Source organism: Phalacrocorax aristotelis, chromosome 10 (genome assembly GCF_949628215.1).
Source record: "Phalacrocorax aristotelis chromosome 10, bGulAri2.1, whole genome shotgun sequence".
Taxonomy (NCBI): Eukaryota; Metazoa; Chordata; class Aves; order Suliformes; family Phalacrocoracidae; genus Phalacrocorax; species Phalacrocorax aristotelis.
Window position 1 is genome coordinate 21,005,732 of NC_134285.1, and position 19,041 is coordinate 21,024,772.

Sequence of the window (19,041 nt, forward strand, 5' to 3'; positions counted from 1 at the left end):
GGCCCCGGGCGGGGGCCGCCCCGGCCCCCCGCGGCGGAGGAGGATGGCCGAGGACTCGCCCAAACGGCGCAAAGCGAATTTCAACGAGGCGGAGACGGAGGTGCTGATCGAGCAGGTGCTGAAGCACGAGCAGCTGCTGTTCGCGGCGGGGCCGGGCCGCGCCTCTCCGGGCCAGAAGCGGAAGGTGTGGGAGCTGATCCGGCACAAGGTGAACCCGGTGGCCGCCTGCCCCCGCGACGTGGAGGACCTGAAGAAGCGCTGGCGGGACCTGAAGCGCCGCGACCGCAGCAAGCTCTGCCGCCTCTCGCAGGGCTGCGGGCCGCCGGGCCCCGCCGCCTCCCTCGGCCTCCTCCTGGCCCCCGAGGAGATGCCGCCCGCCGCCGCCGCGCCGCCCGCCCGCCGCCACCTCCACCTCCACCACCACCACGCCTACGGCTCCCTGCTGCCCGCCGAGGCCGTGCCTATCGTGGGCGGCATCGACACGCTGGAGCTGCCCGGCGCCGTCGTGGGGGAGATGGGTGAGTGCGGGACCGAGCCCCGCGGAGCCGCCCTGGACAGTCCCGGCGTACCGCGGCCGCGGGACCCCGGCAGCCGCTTGCCCGGCATCCGGTGGAGGGACGGGGGCGGCCTGCGCGCAGGGGGCTGCGGGCGCCGGCCCCCACCTGAACGGGTCTGATCCCTTCTCTCCTCGGGAGTGGGAGGAATACACACAGAGACCTGGCAGGTTCCCTCCTGCGGGTCATAAGCGCGTCAAAACAGCGCATAAGAATAAACCCTGCCTCATAGTAGCTGCCCGTCTGTAAGGCATTAGACCCAGCCGCTTACGTTCATATCTCATAGAACCACAGAACGTCCTGAGTTGGAAGGGACCCACAGGGATCATTGAGTCCAGCTCCTGTCCCTGCACAGGACAACCCCAAAATTCACACCATGTCTCTGAGGGCATTGTCCGAGTGCTTCTGGACTATCGTCAGGCTTGGTGCCGTGATGCCTCTCTGGGGAGCCTGTTCCAGGGCTCCACCACCCTCTGGGGGAAGAACCTTTTCCTAATCCAGCCTAACCCTCCCCTGGCACATCTCCCTGCCATTCCCTCGGGTCCTGGCGTTGGTCACCAGCAAGAAGAGAGCAGCGCCTGACCCTCCTCCCCTTGTGAGGAAGCTGCAGAGCACGATGAGGTCTCCCCTCAGTCTCCTCCAGGCTGAACAAACCAAGTGACTTTAGCCACTCCTCATACGGTTTCTCCTCTAAACCCTTCACCAACTTCGTGGCCCTCCTCTAGTAGCTTTATACCCTTTATATCCTTCATGTGCTGTGGCACCCAAAACTGCACACAGTACTCAAGGCTGCACCAGTGCGGAGTGAGCGGGACAGTCCCCTCAACCGGCTGCAATGCAGGGCTTGATGCACCCCAGGACACAGTTGGCCCTCTTGGCTACCAGGGCACACTGTTGGCTCTGTTTGTTGGCTGTCTGTAGTACTTACTGTTGCAAACATGAAAAGCCACACCAGTGTGCTGTTCTAGGCAGTACAAAGTGCATCAAGTACAGAACTCCCTAACTTATGAGAGAGATACCGCCTTAGTGTGCTCAAATGGTCATTGTCAATACCAAGGCATTTCTTGCAATCGCAGTGATTCAGCCATGCCCTTATTGGTTACCACATGCATGGTAGAGCATTAAATGAGCTTGCAATGAACTTTGTCTCTTGAAACCTAAAACTCAGCTTCTGTGGTGGGGCTGGTAAGGGATCTGTAGTATGCAAATCTATGGTTAACTGGTGAACGGGCCTTTATGGTTTTCTTCCCCGGATTGAGGTAACATGTATTCTAAAAGCATCAAAGATAATGCAGTGTGAGTTGTAGAGTCTTGTTTCAAGGGCTAATGTTGGTGCTTAGTGGACAAGAACATGTTTCACTGACCACCGAGGTCAGGAAGTTTCTCACTGACTCTCCTTTGCTTTTCCTCTCAACCCATCTCCTCTAGGGTTTAATGACAATCCTGGCCCATCTCATCAAGCCAGCCTTGCGAAGATGAACCTTAAAGAAGAAATAGTAGTGAAGGTGGTAGAGCCAGAAGAAAGCTCTGAGGACATGGCGGTGGTGCCACCTAGCCAAGAACAGCTACCTTTTCTGGGGACATCAGGTAGTGGTTCCTCTGGGAAAGTAAAAGCCAAAACAAAAGGCAGGTCTCAGGCGGATCAAAATGAAATAACTGAAGAGGACCTAGTGCACATCCAGCAGACCCAGATGCAGGTGATCCAGTCTGGCTTTGACAGCGTCAACCATAATCTTCGACTGCTGCAGCAAGGCATGCAAGATCTGAGTAACAGCCTCAGCATCATGGCACATGCGCTTGTTGCTATCAAAAACGTCTATGTGAAAAACAACACTGGCCCAGCCACGTATGCCACCGCCTCTACTCAGACCACAGCTGGGTACCTGAGCCCAGGCTCCCCCCAGGTCTCCCCCACCGAGGACAGAGGTAGAGCGCAGGTGGCTGGAAGCAGCAGCAGAAGCAGCAGTTGCAGCTCCAGCTCCATGTCGCAAGAACCAGGTCCTTCCGAGTTTCCTCGGCCCCCCCTGAGAACCATTAAGAAAGAACATCCAAATGGCTGCTACTACTTCTGCTTTGCAGATGTGTAAAAACTTGAATATATGTAAAGTGACTGTGGTGTTAGGTGCTGTTTTATGTTCTGCTCCGGCTTGGGACTTGGAAGGAGCAAAGTGGACTTGCCTCCCACGTTTTTCCCAGTGGGAAACATTTCGCTATAGGTGGCATTAAACACTAATTACCGGTCTCCTGTTTGTTAGCTCTGTTGCAGTTGGCTAATAATTTTCTTCTGTTCTCTTTATCCTCTTACTCTTTTAAAAAAAAAAAACCCAAACAAAAAGTCAGATTTATTTTGGTTAAGACTCTTGACTGTATCATCCTTTGTTTAATGTGACCTTTTGAAAAATAAAAGGCATGAGAGTGGGATAAAAAAGTAACATTATGGTGACTGAGCAACAGGAGCTGTCTTACACAAGGTGTTTAGTTTTTTGATTAAAGAAACATCAGAAGTAGTTGGATTTTTAAGTACTTGCTTTTTTTCTAATGATTATAATGTCGGGGGTGTTTGCTTTGATGGTGGTGGTTGTTTTGGTTTGGTTTTTTTTTTAAGTCTGAGCTGCGCGAGGCATCACAGGAGGGGTTTACATACCTGCTTAATTCTAGGAATGGTTTAGGACTGAGCTGTTGATTCATTAAAGTACTCCTCAGCATTCATACATCATTGCTCCACCTGGCTGTTGTTCATTCCCAGGTTGCCAAAGGCACCTGCTCCTCAGAGGCGTTTTGGTTTACACTAGCAGGGTAGGCTCACTCTTGTCACATGATTAAAATAGAGAAATACAGCAAAAAATAGTAATTGATGCCTGGTTTTGACATGGAATAATTTTTCCCCATATGGTTTATAAGCAGGCTGTATCTCCAGCTGATTTTGCAAGCCTTTGGCATCAATACCACAATATTTGAAATAGAGCAAAAAAGTTTCCGGATTGTTTTAGACGTTAGATTTGCTGTTCAACAAATTTCAGGAGGCAGGGGCTGACTTCGCTTCAGAGAGAACAAACATTCCTGCATAGCTGATGAAGCTTTCATTTTCACCTATCAGAGAGATTAATAAAATCTTCTGTTCTTTTAACTATATATCCAAGGAAGAAGAAAGAGAAGGAAGAGCTGGAGCAAAAAGTAACCTCTTAAGCGTCAACTCTGGAACAAGCACAAAAGAATCATTTTATCCTAATGTGAAAAAGTAAAAAAATCTCCTTTTCACATTTAGATAGGAGGAAACTATTGTCACTGGGGCTATTCTTAGGATGTGTTTAAGGCTTATATGTTAGAGTCACTCTACTTCACACTATTTAAAATTAGCAGAGGTGCTGCATTCATACATCCAGTGTGCATAGTGGAGGGAAAAAAAACCCTCTCACCTGCGATTTTATCTGATGACCTGAGAAATCATGCAGCTCCTCTTCTCAAGCATTTATCACCAATAGTAAGGTTCTACGGGTAAATTTGGCCTGTAGCAACAACTAGCTGACTCTTGTTTTCATCATTTGCGTAAGCATTTCTGCCAAAAGAATTTTGGCGTATGCCAAAAGAATATGATGTAGAGAATGGCAACCCAATTGTCCCTCTCCCAGGAGCATAAGAACATGTAATCACAGGGTAAGATACGACATTTTTGCAGTCAGCTTTGACAGAGCACTATACCATAAGAAAATGTACTTTTAAGTACTTTCTTTTGCTTCTGCCTGTATACCATCATGGTGTGCTGATCACACACGCACCTCAAAACCCAACAGCTGCTGCCTAATAAAACATGAACAAAGGGTAGCCACACTGTTAGCAAGTGTTTCCCTTACGTTTCATAGATGGCATAAAATATGCAAACATCTCATGAAATTAAAACGTAGACATGTATGGCACATTGTTAATTGCGATTAATGCCTTGAAGAGAGGAGGTTCTTGTTTTCATATTTACCTTACAAAAGCAGATGGTGTGGGTGACCAGTATCGCTATCTTATTTCTAAACAGCTGCTTTTAGAAATGGGAAAGAACTAATCTTTCTAAATCTGATTTTTGAGTCTATGTTGTTAAAAGCTTTCCAAACTAACCTGCTGGAAGCATTTATGGTTCTCCTCCTTAAGCGCAGATGGGCTCTCAAGCAGTGCTTAACTGAAGAAGGTACCCTTCATTTGTTCTCATGGACAAAGCAGCCAATTAATGCTACCCTGACATTCCAGCTAGATTAGCAAAATGTGATCTAAAGTTTAGCTCATCCTTCTGGGCAGCAGTCTGAGATTGTCCAGGTTGCAATAGCCGGTTCTTAACTGTCTGACGTTCTTTCAACATTTCCATTCTTTCTCCAGTTGTTAATTCTTGAACTTCACTTACTACAGTATTTCTAGGGAGAGCTGGCTTGTGTGCATTACATAGCTTCCTCATGTTTGAGTACAAATTTAAATAAGACGAAGCTACAGCCCAAGTGCAGAGAAGCGCAGCAAGATCCCAAGAGCAGAGTGGGTGGACTGGATCTCCTGTATGAATGAAGGCAACAAGCCAGACAATGCTAAAAGACACTGCAGTGGTCAGACAGCTACCAGCCCTCAACACTGATCTGCCACAGTGCCTTTGTTCCCATCTTGCTTCTTCCCCCCAGTCTGTTGGTTGTACCACTAATGTATACTGGAACCAGATCAAAACCACTCTTCCATTTCTGGTATGATCCAAGCTTACATAGTATTTTAAACAAGGAAAGACACTGAGCTACCTGTCTCCAGTACAGAGTGTGCAAATTTGTTATTTCCATCTTCAAATGAATACAGCTGGCTAGCTTTTTCTTTATGCGCCCTTTCTGTGATCAAACGATGGTTCTGTTGGGAGCACCAAAAGCACACACCATCCAGAAACATGCCGTTAAGTTTCTGGCTGCTCTTAACAGAAGATGAAACATCATTTTCTTGGAATGTTAACTCACTAAATGAATTCCCAATTTGTCTCCTGTCATGTGAAGCAATGATCTATTTATATAAATGACAAGAGCTAGTGACCTGGTCATGAAGCTGAATGAAAGTACTGCCAGTGAGTTGAACAGGGGCAGAGCTGGCTTTTAATTTGCCTTATATACAAGGCATAACAGCGATAATGCCGAGAAAGAGATCCAGGGGATTTTCTCTGATTCTTCCTGACTTCCCTGAAAACTTTGTTCTGCTGCACAAAGACCAGGCAGTGTTTTCCACAGCATACATGGACTAAGGCATGCAGGCACATAAACCACAAATATAAATCGTGATGATACTATAGCCTACTTTTACCTGGTTTTACTAGAAAGAGAAATGAAAGGATCTTGGAGGAAGCTACTGCAACTGGTAGCTTAACACTGCCTTTCCACATTGCACAAACTGCTCAGATTGAGTAACAACTTCCGCTCTTTCAGTTCTCTGCTATCTGCCACTTAAGTGTATTGTACAGAGGATGAGACAGGTCTCCTTAAGAGGCCGTAAAAGCTCGGTGACTACATCCAGACAGCTGATCATCTCCAAAGAAATCCATTGCAGTGGCCTCTGACTGAATGAGAAATGACAATTTTGAAGGAGAAAAAAAAAAAAAAAAAAAAAAGTAGCAGCAGTTGGCTTTTCAGGGTGACCAGGCTGGACTCCACCATATTATTACTAAAATTCATCTGACCTGGCTGTGGCAATCATTTATTGTTTGGCTGAATACAGACAGTATGGATAAGAGCAAGAGCATATAAAAAGGGAGGTTTCCGAGGAGGCCTGCTGAGTTTTTCTATTCTTATTAATATACAACACATGCATCTGCTAAATCAGTACAACTTCCATTGATCCAATCATTCTGACTTGCAATATGAACATCTGACTCGTACTGCAGTAGTACCAACAGGCACTTGCTTTTTCCTATCTTGTAACAGGAAAAAAAACCCCACTGTCAAAGCACTTTCTCCATTTAAAGTACAGAGTTACAGTAGTAAAAAGTATTGAAAAAATCAACTGAAGCTTTATAATAATTGAATCATTATACAAACACAATCAATAATTGAAGTTTTGCATGCTGAATGAATATTTTATTTAGAACCAGTTTATAAAAATAAAATACAAAATAATTTGAAAACAAAACTTAAAACATTGTACAAAGCCTTGATATGGTACAAATGAGAAAATAAATAATTACAACTTTATGTACAAATGACCATTACAAGGGCATTAAATCTTCATGTTCTTGGGTGCCTGAGCAAACTTAAGAGGAAAAGAATGGCTTAGAAGGTGTCCAAGGAGGGGAAGGGAACTACAGCTACTGAACAAGAGAATTTGAGGGACTCAACATTTGTCTTCCTCAATGGTAACATCTTGGAACTACTTTCCACTTAATTTAATCATGCTGCAGATTTTACTAGTGAGTACTTCATTTCTTATGGGGTGACAACGTTGTATTTTTAATTAATAGACAGATCTCATTCTTTGTGGTATTGCCCAGAGATTTTAGATTAGCAGCCATTGGTTGGCAGCTTCAAAAAGTCAGTACTTGTCTGAAGGCATCGCTGGTGATTTCCTTAATTTACTAGTTTGGATATTCATAGAAAAGCATTTGAAAATCGATATCTCTTAGCAGAAGCACTGCAGCTCCTCTCTGGGCTGACTCTATAGAAAGAAAGGTAGAAGTTGGGGAATAATTTCAAATCTTGCTTTCTAGCCAAGGAAAGTGAAGAGGACACAGAGAAGGCTGCTAGGCAACAAATGCAGACCTCCAGTCAGAGGAAAAATATGTGAAATGGCCAAAAAAATCCCACCTTACCTTGTGCCAAGCCTTTATGACCTCACCTGCCACACAGCAGATCTGGGTTTAAAAGGATTTGAAGCCAGGCAGAGCAAACTAATTATACTATATCTTTTGGAGCAAGCTGGTCTGCTGCTGTTGTGGGTCCTTTATAAAAAAGTAAGGTCAAAGATCAAGTGATCTCAAAAGGACACAAACATCTGTTACTCAAATTAATTCCAGCTGAACCCCCACAGGCGGTTGTGGATGATGAGTACCTCATACAAGTAGCCCACTTGAGGTATTGTTTTAGAAGAAACCATTTTGTACTCTTGGCCAAAGCTGGCTCTCAGCAGTAATTCTTAGAAGTAGAGATCAAAAGGCATGTCATGTCATAATAGTAATAAAATATAAGCATTTTACAATTTAAAATACAGCAACTCCAAATATTATATTTATAGAGTGAGTTTTAGTCCTTCAGTCCCTAAACAGGGGGAGAAAACCTCAACAAAACAAGACCCTGTACTACTTTTAATGAAAGTTTCACCTTTCATTGGAACAGCGAGAATTCCCAAGGATCCAAGCTTTTCATGTAGAGGAGAAACAGAAGCAAAATACGTCAAAGACATATGCTAACATTTGCATTTGTCACTATGACTCTGAAGAGAGAATGGGTTACCAACAATGGAGAGTAAAATCAGCCTACATGTTCAAACCTGGATGGCTAGAATAATTGCCAAGTTAATACATTAGTCTTCAAAACAATACACTCCTATGCATTTTTCCTTAAAAAAAACCAAACAACAAACCTCAAAGGTTAACATTTAAAAGCGTGATTATTTAAACCACAGGAAAGTGAGTGATAAAACTTTTTGCTATTTGACAGTATCTTAAGGTAATTCCAGACAATTATTACAGAATCCAGGCTGACTTTTATATAATTTCTCTTTTACAAATGTTAAACGTAGGGAAAAGGAAGACTTGCTTCAAGCAGACAGCTGAGGTATTCTTGTGTGAGGTGCGTGTTTATGTGATCTGCATGTATTAGCTAAGCAATCTATGACCTACGGCTGTGTATCGCCTGTAGTCCAAACACTGAACCTCGCTTCCTTTTACCAGCGCTACCGGTTACTGAAAATTGCAGTAATTGCAACCAATGACATCTGAGCTAAAAGCAAAACAGCAACCAAACCCCTGCAGTTCACTGCCTACTTGATTAGCTAAAAGAAGTAGAATAAAAATATTACACACTGTTCCACAAGTTTCAGAAGTAGGAATGAGCATCCAAAGCTTTTACCAGTTGCAGAGGGAATCGTGGATAATCGTCAAGGCTTTTATTTATATAGCTGACAGTTCTCCGAGTGCTCTTTTGTAGTGGATGTGCCACAGGGCATCGTGGTGTTACCCTAAGACACCTAAGCAGCCCCTTGCTGACAGGAATTGGCAAGACAGGCATGGCTCTCGTCACCTAACAGGATCAGTCCTGAATGAAAGAGTTAAGATCCATATATTATAGGCCTACAGTAAGAAACCAGTTTGACTTTGAGCTCTCTTTTATTCTCCTGTTCCTTTTCAGAAGATTCCTCTCCCATTTAACATATATATATAAAAATTGGAGGCACATATCCCTAGTTTGCCATTAGACTCTTTTAAGAAATTGGAATAATCACTTTCTTACCAGGATTTATGCCTCTCAGTGTTCCACAAAAACGTCCAATTCATTATGGAAAAATTCTGTTTGCAGGAAAGAGTCTATGCTGTAAGCCTGGCTTCATCTACATTCCCATAAGCTTCTTTTTTTTTTAAGAAGCATTTTTTAGAAGCATTTAGAAGCATTACAGTCAACCATTGCAAAAATGTTACTGCAATAAGAAGGACTTATGGGAGTTTTGCCCAAGTAGGACTATAGGATCAGGCCTTGTAATATGGAAGAGACACAGAATCGGAATTTGGGCATAGCAAAATTACAGTAGATGAAGAGGCGATCAGAGCAAATCAAAGCAAAACAGGCCTTGGCTTACTCTGGCAAATGAATTCTGGTAAACAGGGTGCAATAGCTGAGACTGTTCTTATCTATAGGTATATACACACCTATGTATGTATATATGTTTCTATATAATATACAGTATCTATATAAGTGTATGTATTTGTACACTTATGTACAAATTTGTATTTATATATATAAAATCAAAACTGTTTTCCCAGCTATCATTAATACCATAATACTACAAATTGTAAATGATAGAGCTCTTGCAAGTCTTTTTCAGATGAAAAATATTTCAAGCTATTTTTAAATATCTAGGACCAGATCCTCCCCTTCACATCAAGACTGTTTAGTGAGGTATGCGAGAAAGCTTGATCTCAAACATGCAGACTCAAGGCAAGAGTATGTCCAGATTTCCCAAGACGCAATGTGGCTGGTGGCTATTACAAATGCCCCGTGTCACTCCCCAGGGGTTTTCCTCCTGAATAATTGTATATAACTAGCAGTTAAGACTTCATATTGCTCCTGCCTTTGAGCAGAGTAATTTGCCATGCTTACCAATCCTGCTCAAGTAGTAGATAGGTGCCTAGCATCATACAACTTGCCAGTGTTGCTCTACTGTATCACACCTTCTAATTACATTTAACAGGGCTTTACTTAAGTAGCCGTTGCCATGTCATTAATAATGAAGTTTATTAATATTAATATAGATTGAGGTTGCAACTTAGATTCATTATACCATGTAGTATTGCAGCACAAGACTCCTGTGTGAAATGTTCAGTCTTTTCAAGTTCTATTTTCATTTAAAGGCTTCGTGCCTCAATTTCTCTAAAAAAAATGCTCCGAAGTGCTGGCCACAACACAGGAAACACCATAGAGAAGAAATGTGTGTGCAGCACCTGCATCTGCTACATGTCATGGCTCCATTGCACTGCCCTCCAAAGAAATAGAGGCTTGAAGAGGACAAAGCAACAGCTCCTTGAATTATATTGTTTCCCAGCCAAAATCCCCATGTAAGCTGCTGTGCCCTATGCAGAATAACTGCAACTGTTTTGTACAATGGAGAAAAATCTTCCCCATCCCTGAAAATTGGTTGCAGATAACCCTCCGTAAACCCTTCATTAACACTCTGCACAAGGGCCACACACATGTACCTTGGTGTTTTTATGCAGAGTCAGTTGCATATTCAGATATTGAAGCTTGCAGAGTTCTTGATGATTACACAGGCCCTCTAGAAATATTAAGCTAATATTTATGACTGAGTCGGTCAGCTGATCATTACCTAACTACATTAACTGATTGCTACATTAGACTACAGTAAGCAATTCTGTAAACTTTTGGGGGGAGGTTGTCAAGCAATAAAAAGACTCCAGAAGAGCAGGTAGTTCAATCACTCCTCCATTCGTATCTACATGATTCTCGCACTAGATCCTATTGAATCCACAGCAAAAAGCAACTGCAGACATACAGTCCTTTTACCTTTTTCTGCACTGAAAGAAGCCTGGGTCATCCATCATGATTGATATCTCTTTCTCCATTTTGGCATAGTTTACTATTTTTACATTGGCAAGTAGCTCAAGTACAAGTGAATTTCTACAGCACTGGTTTATTTTACATAGGAATGTGTAACAATGGACAAGTCTGTACTTTGAAGACAGCATAAAAAATCCTTAGGTGTTATATTCTTTCTCTCCTGTAAAGCAACTACCTGTTTCTGGATCCTGATACCCTGGAGAGAAAATATAAACACCTCAACTTCAGCATTTCAGGCAAGGATGCATAAAGTTGGTACCTCTTAAAACTGACCATGATGATGTAGGAGTAAGCTTACAAGACCATAATAAATGCTTTTCAGAAATAAGGGGGAGGGGAGGAAAAATAATCATAGGCTGCCACACCACCTTAACAAATAATTCCAGCAGTGCCCAGGGCAAAAATATCACAATGGGACCAAATTCACTTTATGGTGTACTGTAAGGAAACATGAGGAAAACAGGAAGGAAAAGATGGAATTTGTTGTCACATTCGTCTGTTAGGTATTCATTGACTGTCACTGCTCCTTTATGATGAGCATTCATAACAATTAAGAACTCACATTATGACATAAAAATGAGTAACCACAAGCCCTGTTTGTAATTAAAAAAATACCTTTGAGTCTCTGTTCTTGTTCCATATGCAGATACACACACAAAATTATAAAGAAAAAAAGCAAGCTGCAAGACAAAACATTGGCTGGTTGAGAAATCAGCAGTCCGTCAATCTTGTACCAAGGTATAAAGGCTATTAGAATTTGTGCATTCCAGGAATTTTTTTTGGGAAACAGACGATGCAATGCCAAAAGTATTCAGGAACTAACAGAAAGGGAATTATATTATTTGCGGTCCATAAATTACAAATGAAAAATGAGAATGAGTTTATATAAGCATATACATATATGTATATACATAAATATTTATATTATATAATTTACCATGAGAACATGCAATTATTGGTATAGCACCTATTATACAATATAATACAAAGGAATAGGACTTTCCAATGGTACAGTTTCTTCAGAAAAAGCAGGTATACCCTACCTATTGCATTCATCTGTAGTGCTTGAAACCTGAATGAAATTAAGGTTCCACACTGTGCTACATTACGTATGGGAAACAATATACATATTCATAGTAAGAAAAGAAACAAATAAATCAACATAGTCTGACAAAGCAAGTGAAATTCAGTGCAGCTCCAGGGCAGCTTTAATGCAGCATTAGGATGTGTTAGCTCAGAGACAAAATATTCCCTTTTTAATCCAAAGGTATTCATTTGGCAGAGGTTAAATCAAAAAGCACAGATGCTGGCTGGAGAGGCATATGACTACAGCAAGCAGATCAGTAATTGACAAGTCTCCTTACGCATCCAGCATCCCGGCAATAGGAATAATCAGGGAGAGCTGGCTGCATCTTTCTCAGGCTTGCATTCTGGTGTGTTACTATTCTGACCCACTATTCTCTTCTGAATACAGCAAAGGGTGCCGTACCGTTACGTTCCTTACAGAGATCCTGTAGAGCACAAGAGATTAGTATGTAACTACCAAAGGCGGAGGAATTAGACACCAGGGACTTTACTGACAGACAACAAAGCTTGGCTACCAAAAAAACCATTTGGGCAAAAGAATGACAAGAATCCAACATAAAAAATATCTTAGATTGCTTTCTGTATATTTTGCTTTGACGACTAATATTCTTACCCAGATTTTGTACGGGGTGTAAGCGTATTTCTGTCACCTACAACCTACCAAGTTCGTGAAGCAGACGATCTCCTCACCTCTATTTCATCTTTCATGTTTTTATAAAACAAATGACCAGAAAAGCAAATCTTGGTTGGTAATCATCTCTGCAGAGTGGTTTAAGTGATCCATAACGAACAGAAAAACAAAAGCCAGCAATAACAAGGGGTCTTTTTGCAGTTGAGTTAGGGGGAAAAAGGTACTTCTGTTTTCTAACTTATTTTCTAACATACATCGCAATTTATTGTAAATCTGCAACATTCAGTGAAGTGCAGACATCTCCTCCTTTCTCTTGTTTCCTAGACAGGAATGCTTTTCCAAATTCTACTGAACGCAGTTTAGAAAACCCCACTACGTCTCGCAAAGAAGTGTATGATGTATAACAGAGAATTAGCTTCTTGGATCCTAATTAGTACTAAACAATTTTCTAAAGACTATAGCTATGAAAACATCTTGGAAAATGTTAATATTAATTTTTGAAATGTTGTCAGTGTCAAGAAGGTGCAAGGTATATGATACTTCCTTGGGTAAAAAATCTGTGCCATGGTAGATAGGGGACAAGATGAGCACTGAGTGACTCAGAGATGTGTGCAGCTCAAAATGGAAGAGACTTATAAGGTAGAAATGCCATCATCTTCTAAACTGTGTGCTTTTTTAAAACTGCAAAGATGTGCTTAAGCACTACTTATCTCCCAGGTAGTGATGTCATTTTGGGAATAACCATTTCAGGTTTTCTTACATACTCGAGTATGTAAGGCCTTAAATAATTAGGCCAAATCTTCTAGCTAGGTAAACTAAAAACATAGAAATAAATATTCTTTTAGAACACTCACCTTAAAGACATTTTTATTTCTAAATACATTGCACCTCTTTGACTACCTAGTCATTATTATCCTGGTTTCTAATTCCCCTCTTGCAGATCTGCTTGCTGCCTGCTCTTAGGCAATGCCTGGCCACTTATTTACACAGTATGCTTTCTCATGAATAGTTTATGATGCTTACTTTCTTTAAAAAGCGCAGATTCAACACCATTTTTTTAACATACTTTTTTTGATTATTTTTTTAAATACACAGTACACAGACACAACATGCATCAGATTTAGGAGGAGGCTTTATATCTGTCAAGGCCCAGTTCTTATCTGCTAAGCTTAGTGCTTGATTTGCTTTTTCCTGTGGAAGTCTTAGTGTTTGGGGCATGGTGGAAGGAACTGCCAGATCCTTTCAGACCATTCTTGCATGGTTTGTTGTAGCAGTGCTCCTGTTGGCAGGATCTCCTAGACGATGAGGAGCCTGAATGGCTAGGAGGTGATTTACTCCTCCCAAGATGTGGGGATGAACTCCTCTGATCATGATGGGGTCTCCCAGCCCGGGATGGAGAAGAACTGGCAGTACGGGGTAAAGAAGAGCTCCTAGGGGAGGAACTGGGACTGCGTCGGGGGATGACAGGGCTTTTGGGTGGTGTTTTTGGACTATGTGGAGATCCTGGACTCTTACATTGGGTAGAACTCCTTGGTCTTTGAGATCCATTCTGTAGGATTTGAGCCAGACGAGAGATAAGATCTGAGTCCGAGCTGCTGCTCCCTAGGACTCTGTATCTGCGTAACCTTAAGAAGAAATGAAGAAAGATTATTTCTGTTCCCATCTATTCACTAGATGTCATATAGAAACACAGTATCACTGAAAACTAGGGATGAGCTTATATTGCAGAACAGACCTCTGGAGCTGAACTTTCCTATAAAGTAGAGGTTTTTGGATGTAGGCTTTGGCTTCTGTGTTGTTCAAATCAACACAGTATTTATTGCACAAACTCACCCACATAGACAGCCTAAATGTTTACAGGATAACTGAAATTTCCTGGCGGTGCTGGAAGAAGTGCACTGAAGAACAGTGCTTTTCACCTCTCTTTCGCAGGGGTATGTCCATTCCTGCACACCCTCAATACACTCCTATACAGAATGTTAAGGGATGACAAGGCACACCACAACTTTCTTCAGAGGGTTTCACACTACTGTATCAAAATTGTCCTTATCCTGGTAATATAGGCGCTGAAGAAACTACATCATGGTTGTCTGTAGACAGAATTGGCAAAGGGGGGGCTTCTAGAATTCACTCTGCGCTCCTTTAATTAGTTGTTTTTACTTAGCCATGATCTGAGCATAGCTAACTAACTCAGTACCGATGGCCTGAGTCGCCAAACCCGAATACTTAAAATATCTACAAGAACAGCCTAATTTTCACAGGGGCTGGCTTGGCAGATCCTATTGATTTCTCTGGGCTTGTGAATAATCAACAGTTCCGTAGAAGTGACCCCACTTTAAAAAACAGTGTAAAGATTTAGTTATAGATTGACAGGTTTCAAAATATTGAATACACATCTATTGAGGTATCAGGTTTAATGGTGAAGCAGGGCCATTCTTGTGTAACAGCTTCTCCTCATTCATTCTCCAACAATGTAAGATTTCTCAGAGAATTGGAGCCCAACATTTTAAAAAAAATAGTTAAAGGTTGGAACTTCTACAGCATTACATACTGCATAGTAACTGCAGTCTAGCTCAAATCCATTTTAAAGCTGAAAACCTACTTCTATTTTCTCTGCATTACCTAGCTTCTACCCCAGGTCTAGTAGGCGGTTTTCCTGGTGGTGGCCGAGGAAAGAACTGAGCTGAACTTGAACTGATGACTTGATCAGTGGTTGCCCAGGACACTGGCCTTGGAATCTTGCTTTTTCTGGACTGAGTGCTGCTTGGAGATAAAGAGCTATCTTCTGTCTGCTTGCTGAAATGAGAGTCCAGTGTCAATCTAGAAACTGAGGATAAGACATCATCCTCAGAAAATGGTACTGGAGTAGCAGCCATTTTTTCCTCCAGTGACTTATCAGAGGCACTTGAGAGGTCACCAAGGAAAGATTTGAGCTGTCTCTTTTCCATAAGTAGTCTGACCAAGTCTGTCTGATGGGCCTTTTTTAGAAGAAGCTTTTCCTTTGCTGAAACAGGAGAAGAGGACTCTGACGTTGAGTCTATCTCTTGTGCTAAAACTGGGATTCGGCTCTGCCTGAATACAAAAGGAGATTTAACTGAGTCCTTCTTAGATCGATGAGAATTCTCATTTTCTGAAATGCAGTGGAATAACTCTCCATTTCTGGGAGCATTTTTCTCTTTTTTATCCTCCTGGTGCAAGAAAGTAGTAAGGGCCACTTGGTGGCATTTCAAGTCTTGGATATGGACTTCTTCCTCATTACAATGAAAACCATTTTCCTGAACTGGTGCTATTTTGCTTGCCTGTGTATTAACATGTGGTTTGGTAAGCCTTGAGGGAGAAAATTCTGATGGTTTAAGTGCTATCGACTTCAGAACCTCCTCTTGATTTGGCACCAAACAGATGGGCCTTGGCTTTGATTCTTCAGCAGCTTCAGTATTCATTAGAGGATCTTCCTCTGCAGATTTTGAGTTTCCTGGCAAAGAATTCTGTTCTTTGCTTAGCATTTCAACGGCATCCTCAGAAACCCCTGGAAGCCTTTCTTCCTCAGCCTCCTCTACAGGAATATTTTCAAGTTCCTTCTCTTCCTGTACCCCACAGTGTTGTTCAGGTAGGTCCTTTCGGCCACAGTCCAGGACGCTGACACATTCTTTGACAAGTTCTTTCCTGTCAAGCACCTCTTGGCTGATATGAAGTACCAAATCTGGTCTGCAGGCACTAGCTGGAAGTGCATCTTCCATCACAACCAAACCTGGCAAGCTTTCCTTTGGAGTGGAAAGTCCCACGGTGTGTTCCATAGACTGAGCATCCTGCTCCCTTTTCTCTAGCTGGTGGCCATAATGAAAGCTCTCCGAAGCAGACTGTGTGGATGCCACTGAAGGTCTGGGTATTGTTATCTGCATTAGAAAATTAGAGAAGGAAAAGGTGAGAATCTCAGGAATGTTATACAGATAACATTCTTTAAATAGCATTTTTGGTTCCGTGTCTTCAAGGTACATGAATTACAATGTTCAAATAATACCTAACTTTATAATTTACATCTAGATAATGAGAAAAAAAATACACCATCATCCCAAGACAGAAAGGTGTAACAGGTAAAGACAAACATCTCAGTGGAAAATGTTGCAGTTACCAAGGAACCCTCCTGGAAATGAGATCCAGCCTAACAGGTAGGGTTTTTATTTATTTTACATTAGTTTGAATACTCTTAGAATAAGTTGTATATAAACATAAAATATTTAACAAGTACACAACAATATTTTTAGACAAGTACAGAAGACAAAGAACACTGTGAGGTCCAGATTCAGGAATGGACTTAAATTTCAATTTAGGCAGAATTTAGATACTTTGGTAGCAGAACAATTAATAAAAAAACTTTATTTACCTAATTAAATGCATCCATACTGATAATGCCTATATTTTTGTCCAGAAAAACTCTCCTGAGCACCCAAATTTTAGCTACTGCCTTCCCCATAGAAGCTTATGCCTCATTTTAACTAAGCAACCTGGTTAGGACATCTCCTCACCTAAGGTCATTAAGAAAGTCACAAACTAAATATTCACACATCTAAATCCCCTAATGGGTCTAGTCCAATAGGTACGCTTAAAGCACTCCTAAAACAAATGTACAGTTTCGAGTCAGAGTCCGTTTGAAAAACAGCTGATTATGATGAGTGCTGCCTCTAGTACATAGCTTAATTGTTAAAGCACACGTCCAGGAAATGGCAAACCTGCATTCATGTCTCTCCCCACCTGAGGGACATAAGCCCACTTTCCCCAGTTCCCATCAAGTATGGACAAAAGCAGAATGGAGTCACTTCTCACCCTTCCCATTGAAGTCAGGCCACTCCACAGGCAGAAATGCAAGAGTCATGAGGTCAGAGGGTGAGAGAGCACACACAAAAGTGAGAGGAGTTTTACCTCTATGACCAAGGGAGGAACACACTCTCATGTGAAGAGGAGTCCTAGGTTCTGGTTTATACCTATTGGATTGAGTCATCCGATACAGCAAAAAATCAAGGGGCTACCCTTACATCTTCCTCTACATGGACAGAGAGGTCAGCTCCTTTTTCCCTTGTATTCTTCGGCCTCGTGAATCTGACATAGTTTGAGTTTGTAATACTCAGCACAAAGTGGAAGACTAGAGTCTGGGTTTGGACATAAAATCTTTCTTGATGCACTGATGGTAGAGAAAACTAGTGGTAGCCTGTTTCCAGTGTTGCCAGTATTCTGCTATGTTACAAGACAGATTTCACTTGACCTTGGTGCAGAGGTTAGACATCCTGCTAGGTTTAATGGGCTTTTGTACTACTGGGTGGTAGAAACCAAGTTCATCTGTCAGGAACCACAACAATTTATACTGTGTACTCAAACTTTACAAATACAGAACAACTCTCCAAAATAAGAAATGGGAATGGACAGTGAAGGAGATACGCTCTCAAAGGAAATCTGAGTGTAATAGCTTCATTGACGTTCTTGATTTCTTTTTTTTTTTTTTAATCTTCTTCATAGTCCTGTATTATTTCCATCATTATGGTGCACATTTACCTCCATGAAACACAAACATTCAACTGATATTATAAACAGTTCACTAGAACAGAACATGAAACACAAATCACAGGCATAAAGCTGAATTAAAGAGGACAATTATTTATGTTAAAGAAATTATTTCTATACTACAAAATGTATTCTGAACCCCTCGAATTTACCTATTGCAGTTTTTGGACCTTAACCTAAACATGTGGAATCAAAGTTTTTGAGAAATTTGGAATAAAATTTGGAGAAAAATATTTTCTTAGTTTTATAAGTAGGATTAACTGTTAGGCTACAGAAAGTGGTATTTTTCACCAGGGGTGGGAAGGGCAGAAATGTAAGATAATTGAACTTTGTTTTCCCAAGTAGACCTAAGCTGCCTGTAGCGTGTTGCCCAAGCTGAGGTTCATTGAAAGGGAGTGGGGGGACACAACACTAAACCAAACCAAGCCAAGCACCGAGACCTGCAGCAAGAGGCTACTTTTTGTCTCCCTGATACTTTGTTTTCAAGTTTGGGCCAATACAGTCCCTCCATGTTTGCTGAATTAAAATGGTTCATTGAGAAACAAACTGAAGTTACTTAGTTTTGGCAAACAGTCCTCCTCATCTCCTCTTACTCTCAGCCTGGGTTCTTTCATCTGGAAGAAACACTACTTCCCTTTCGAGTTTGAGAAGTCTTTCTTACTTCAAAAGCTTTTTTGTGAAAGAATCCAATACATCAGTTCAGCTACAGAAAGAACAGAGGAAGTAGAATATTTTTTAAAAGCACCTTTACACGATTAGGTCAATTAGTGCCTAAATCTTAAAAAAAAATAGTTTAGCAAGAACTTTGCACACAAAGGAAAAGGGATAAAACTGGAGGGAAAAAATTAAGAAAACCGGTCTATGAAAGAGGGCAGCTATTCCATAGATTTCCAAACACCACTAGGAAGTTGCTCTGAGGAGACACATCTCCAGGTAT

General features: G+C 41.6%; 2 protein-coding genes across 4 annotated transcripts in view; one reads left to right on the top strand and one right to left on the bottom strand.

Annotated features, from left to right (window-relative positions):
- Window positions 1-7: 7 nt before the first annotated feature.
- On the top strand, window positions 8-3,267 carry LOC142062758 (uncharacterized). Its single transcript, XM_075105680.1, has 2 exons — window positions 8-518; window positions 1,983-3,267. The coding sequence occupies exons 1-2, from the start codon at window positions 44-46 to the stop codon at window positions 2,639-2,641; spliced, it is 1,134 nt and encodes a 377-aa protein (XP_074961781.1). The 5' UTR covers window positions 8-43; the 3' UTR covers window positions 2,642-3,267.
- Window positions 3,268-12,021: 8,754 nt separating this feature from the next.
- Window positions 12,022-19,041, bottom strand: part of TTBK2 (tau tubulin kinase 2) — a 99,406-nt gene continuing 92,386 nt past the window's right edge. For 2 of the 3 annotated variants that reach the window (XM_075105684.1, XM_075105683.1), the window contains 2 exons: window positions 15,174-16,444; window positions 12,022-14,176 (listed from right to left, as the gene is read on the bottom strand). In XM_075105684.1, the coding sequence (XP_074961785.1) occupies window positions 13,708-14,176; window positions 15,174-16,444 (1,740 nt within the window). In that variant the 3' untranslated portion in view covers window positions 12,022-13,707. Of the gene's footprint in view, window positions 14,177-15,153; window positions 16,445-19,041 lie in introns of all 3 variants that reach the window. The other variant, XM_075105685.1, reaches the window with a different exon arrangement.